This window comes from Microplitis mediator, chromosome 10, assembly GCF_029852145.1.
Source record: "Microplitis mediator isolate UGA2020A chromosome 10, iyMicMedi2.1, whole genome shotgun sequence".
NCBI classification, from domain to species: domain Eukaryota; kingdom Metazoa; phylum Arthropoda; class Insecta; order Hymenoptera; family Braconidae; genus Microplitis; species Microplitis mediator.
The window spans coordinates 11,850,287-11,855,806 of record NC_079978.1 but is presented as its reverse complement, the minus strand read 5'-3'; the positions used below and the strand labels follow the sequence as shown (position 1 = coordinate 11,855,806).

General features: G+C 39.4%; 1 protein-coding gene across 1 annotated transcript; it reads right to left on the bottom strand.

Annotated features, from left to right (window-relative positions):
• Window positions 1-2,727: 2,727 nt before the first annotated feature.
• On the bottom strand, window positions 2,728-4,257 carry LOC130676304 (uncharacterized). Its single transcript, XM_057482454.1, has 2 exons — window positions 3,982-4,257; window positions 2,728-3,897 (listed from the first exon to the last, which is right to left on the bottom strand). Exons 1-2 carry the CDS (start codon window positions 4,255-4,257, stop codon window positions 2,728-2,730), a joined length of 1,446 nt encoding a protein of 481 aa, XP_057338437.1.
• Window positions 4,258-5,520: the final 1,263 nt, after the last annotated feature.

Below are 5,520 nucleotides of genomic sequence, written 5' to 3'. Positions count from 1 at the left end.
TTTGTTTTTTCCGTTCCAAAAATCTCTTTATTTATCAGTTTGTATTATATAACTTTGTTACATATTTTATGTATTTATTTTCTTAAATTGTTCCTATCTGAGTAGACTTAACCAATTGTTTATATTTTGATAAATTCCTATTTTAGTTTGTAAAAAAAAAAAAATAAGTTATTGCGTGGTAAAAAATTTGAAAAATTCCACTGAACATGTATGTCAACTTACTAACTAACTTAAACTAGGCATAAATAAATAAATAAATAAATACATTCTTTACAATATGTACAGGTTTGAATAGTGATATGTTATTTTAGGAGAAAGTTGTTTGGAAGCTTTTGCTTTGTTATATACGGTATTTCATTAATATTATTAAATAACAGGTTTTTTTATATACTTAAATGTCCAGTTCGGTGTTCATAAAATAATTTGGTTTGTTTATAAATATCATCATATATTTACTTGTGCATGCTCGTGTAATTTTTTATTAGAGGTGAATGGTTCAGAATTACATATCATCCTCAGCGTTTTATTTTCTAAGATTTTTATTTTGTAAGTATTTGCTTTACTAGTGCTGCTCCAGACAGGTGCAGCATAAAGTAGAAGCGGTTTAATCATGCTCTTATACAAAATCGTTTTGTTCTTTAGACTTAATTTACCTTTCCTGCAAATTAGTGGATATAAGATGCCTTTCATTTTATTGGTTTTATCACAGGCTGTTTTAATTTGTTCTTTAAAGCGTAACTTATCATCTAATATTGCGCCTAAGTACTTAACATTGTTTTTTGGTTGTATTATTTCATCATTCATTTTAATTTTTAAGTCATCTTCATTCTTTTTTAATTTTCTTTTATGACTAAAGATAATTAGTTTTGTTTTAGCTGCATTTATTTTTATTTTTCATCTACTAAAGTAATCATTAATTTTATCTAAATGTTTTTGTAGTAAGTCTATTGCAAGTTTTTTACTCCAAGATGCTACGGCTACTGCGGTATCGTCAGCGAAGAGCCCAAGCAGTATGCGTGCATCTCTGGGTATATTGTTGATGAAGTAAAGAAATAATGTAGGACCAAGTATCGAGCCCTGAGGCACCCTTGCTACTACATTTTGTTTTCTGGAAGCTACATTGTTAATAATGACTTTGAAAGATCGATTTGACAGATAACTAAAGATAATTTTACTAAGATAGATGGGAAAGTTAGCTTCTAGCAGAATCAGGATCAAGGCACGATGCCACACCGTGTCGAACGCTTTTTCTATGTCTAGAAGTGCCATCGCAGTTGACTCATTCCAGTTAAAATTATTGAATACAAATGCGGTGATTCTAGATAATTGATGTATTGTACTTCTTTTTGCCCGGGAGCCAAATTGTTCGTCTATTAGGATGTTGTTATTTTTTTCAAAGTTTTTTATTCTATTGAGTATTATTGATTCAAAGAGTTTGCTAAGAGAGAATAATAAACTAATGGGTCGGTAATTTTGTGAAAAGAGTTTTTTTTCTATCTTTTCCTGGTTTTTTGAAGGCAAGTACATGTGCTGTTTTCCAGTATGTAGGGAAGTAAGCTAATTTCAAACAGTTGTTATAGATGTGTGTTAGTTGGACTAGTGCTTTCTTTGGAAGGTTTTTTAAAATAATGTTTTGGATGCCATCGGGGCCCGGTGCTTTTCTTGGTCTTGTGTTTTTTATTGCTGTTTGAATTTCTTTGGGAGATGTTAGCGTGATTTCATCGAGGTTAATACCTTCAGATAATAGTTTTTCGTGAGCTATATCTGCTTTTTGTTCAGTTTCTTGCTCACCGTCAAGTTCAGTTAAATGATGGACTGACTCAAAGTGATGAGCTAGTGTGTTTGCCTTATCAAAGTCAGAAAATACTAGACCATTAGGGCCATGAAGTGTTAGTATAGTCGAGTCTGTTTGTTTTGTGAAAGCTTTTGCTGTTTGCCATAGGGTATTATTGGATACCTTTAGGTTTTTGAGTCTTTCATCCCATGATGAGTTATTATGTTCTCGGATTGCTATTTTAATGTCCCGTGAGAGATCATTTTTAGGAACTCTAAAGGAATCTCGACCTGTTCGTTGATAGGATCTTCGTAAGCTATTTCTGTGTTTGATCATGGTTTGTATATGATCAGGCAATGGTTTAAATTTAATGCGCTGCCGCTCTGATCGTCCCTTCTTTTATACCCGAGAGCCGGGTTCGAGAAAGTTCTCAGCGGAGTGGGAGGCGTCGGTATCTGCGCTCCAATGAGAAGTCTCGGAGTCGAGGAGAAAGGGAAACCTTAAGAGCTGACCAATGAGACGTCGGGTAGTGAGGTGGGAGAAAGACTCGGATCTGAGGTCCGCGCGAAGTTGATGTCGTGGGATGCGTCTTCATGGTCCGCGTAAAGTTGATGACTTACTTCTGAACATTCCCCCCCCCCAATTCCGCAGCTATGTGAGGAATTAGAATCCTCTTCTTGTGAGTCGTCTCGGTATGGAGAGATTGGCAGTGGAGCGAGCTTGGCAGTGGAGCGAACTGGTCGAGTGAGAGTCGAGGTAGCAGTTTTGACGGTTACTACTCTGCATCCATCCTGTCCAGGATGAAGTTGAATGACTCAAGCGAGAGGCCACTTAGATGGAGGCAATCGCTCGTCGGTGAGAAGAACTAATGAGCCCACTTTGATGTTGTCTTGAGTTTTCTGCCATTTAGAAATCGATTGATGCGCTTGAAGACATTCCGTTGACCACCTATCTCAAAATTTTTGAAATTGTTCTTGGATTCGCTGGAAATGAGAGAGTCTTGATTCAGGTACAGAACATACAGATGGTTCTGGTATTGTGATCAGAGCTTCTCCACAAATGAAGTGTCTTGGTGTTAAAGCTGAGATGTCTTCTGGATCGTCTGATAGAGCACTGAGAGGTCGTGAGTTGAGTACTGCTCCTACTTGAGCGAGAAATCTGGAGAAGTCTTCGAACGTGAGAAGCGTGTCTGAGATGGTTCGTTGTAGATGGTGCTTTCCTGACTTGACCGCCGCTTTCCACTTTCCACCCATATGAGGTGCTCCAGGTGGATTAAAGATCCACTTAATTCCATCGTTAGCGAGAATCTGTTGAAGTTCTTGAGATTCCTTTGATGATTGTCGAAATAGGTCTTTGAGAATAGCGTCAGCACCTTTAAAATTCGTGCCGCAGTCACTTTGAATAGTCTTGCAAATTCCACGACGGCTGGTGAAACGTCTGAAAGCTTTGAGAAAGCCTTCTGCTGAGTAGTCTGAGACTGCTTCTAGGTGAATTGCTGAGGTCGTGAAACAGACAAAGACTGCAATCCAGCCCTTGAAGCTTTTTGCACCTCGACCTTGAAAGGTTTTTAATGTGATTGGACCGGCATAATCTACCCCAGTGTTCTCAAACACTAGAGAAGGTGTTACTCGAGAAGTCGGAAGTGGAGCCATGAGTTGTTGAGCTCGAACTCCACGTATTCGAGCGCACACGAGACATCGTTGAATGAATGATTTTATGGGGGCTCTGCCACCGATGATCCAACACATCTTCCTGACGTGAGAGAGAGTTAATTGAGTACCGCCATGAAGAGTTCTTGAGTGGGCATCTGCGATGATTAGATCTGAGAGCTTGCTGTGTCTGAGCAGTATTGCTGGGTGTTTACTGTCCTCAGACAATTGAGAGTTCTGGAGACGACCTCCAACTCTCAATATGCCAGTATGGTCAACTACTGCCGTCAATCGAGACAGAACATGATTCTTATGAAGTCCTTTGCCAGCTTGAATAGTCTTTATTTCTGAGGAGAAGTATGCACGTTGAGTCTCCCGTATCCAAAACTGCTTTGCAGTTTCTAAGTCAGCTGGATTAATTGGTGAGATGACTAAACTGGAGTTTGGAACTCGTTTGAATTTTGAGATGGCTCGCTGACAAATTGCCGTAATTCTGAGTAGTTTCGGAAGACCTTTATTGAATGATTTGACTTGAGGTGAGTCAATGAGATCTCATACTAATGGCGGTGACGTTGCTGAGAGTGAAATGCCGGGTCTTTCTTCCAGGTCATGTTCTGGAGATGGTGCTTCCGTTGATGGCCAAAAAACAGGAGATTGCGAGAGCCATGGTGGTCCAGTCCACCATAATGCATGTTCAATGAGTTGAGAGGCGCTTAAGCCCCGACAAGCACAATCAGCTGGGTTGAGTTTCCCGGATGTGAATCTCCAATGAGCATGTGGGGTAGCCTCGTGAATGGCTGATACTCGATTGCCCACAAACTCCTTCCATCTCATTGGATTGTTCTTTACCCATGGGAGTAAATCGGCAGAGATTTTGAGATTGGCTATGAGACTGGCGGCGTCTCCCTCTAAAGTTGTGTCACGTAACCATTCAAATTAATTGATAAGTAATTAGTATTGAGAATTAAAAATAGTATTTAAATTCAAATTTGAATGGTTACGCGGGCATTTCGTTGCCACGCCGGTGAGACAGCGTTTGCTCGCGCATGCGCGCAGTGTGACTGAGAGCACGTGTGTGCTAAAATTGTAATTTATAATTTAAAATTAATTGCGTTTTATATATTTTTTTTTTTATAATTGTTCCAGTGTATAGCCGCATGTACGGCCTTTTACACTTTTTGCCTTTACATCGCAACTGCTTCCTTTCTTTATCGGCTTTTTCATTGTGCGGCTGTGGCCCGACTTGTGCTTATACTGTACTGTACCATTACGGTGATACCCTATCCTCCACCTTGGCTGTGGGGGGATAGGGGCAAGGAAAACCACAGAGAAAACCATTGCCAGTACAGTTCGGTTTGGGTGAGGCTCTAGTGATCGGTAAAATTCCCATTTTACCGATCACTAGATCCTCATCCCGCGCCTAACGCCCAGAGACCTCCGATCGAGCTCAACGCGTGGCTAAGCGGTCACCCAGCCAGGTTGCGACCATGCTCGGTGCTGCTTAATTTCGGTGATCGCCCGAGCCACACGAGAACCGATCGGCTGACTCTGCCGCCTTTGCGTTTTATATTTATTATTTACGTGGGAATATTTATTATTTGGCGTTATTCAGCGGACATAATGTGTGGTCACATTATTCCCCAATTATTGTTTTTTATTTTATTTCGATTAAATTTCATGTCCAGGTATTGAGGAGATGAGAAATATTGACCGCAGAGGAGGGGAAAAATCAATATTTTCTCCTGCAATATTGACGCTGATGACATGTGTTAAATAATTATTATTTTATTATATATATGTTTTACAATTATTATTTTGGTATAAATAAATGCTATTTAAATGTATTTACTTTATTATATATCATTCAGGTGGGGTAAAAATATTATTATAATTTATTTAATTGATTCAAAGGCCCAGGGCTAGATAACAAGGATAATAATAATTAAGGGCGATTGTTGCGCCACGTGGGTGGCCAACAAGTGGCCGGCCCAAAAAGTACTCAGAAAGGTACGGAAAGTGCAATAGAGCAGACGCTGTTTTACGTTGTCGATACGTTTCCGATTTTCAATTAATTTGCAATTAATTTCGTTGTTGTTG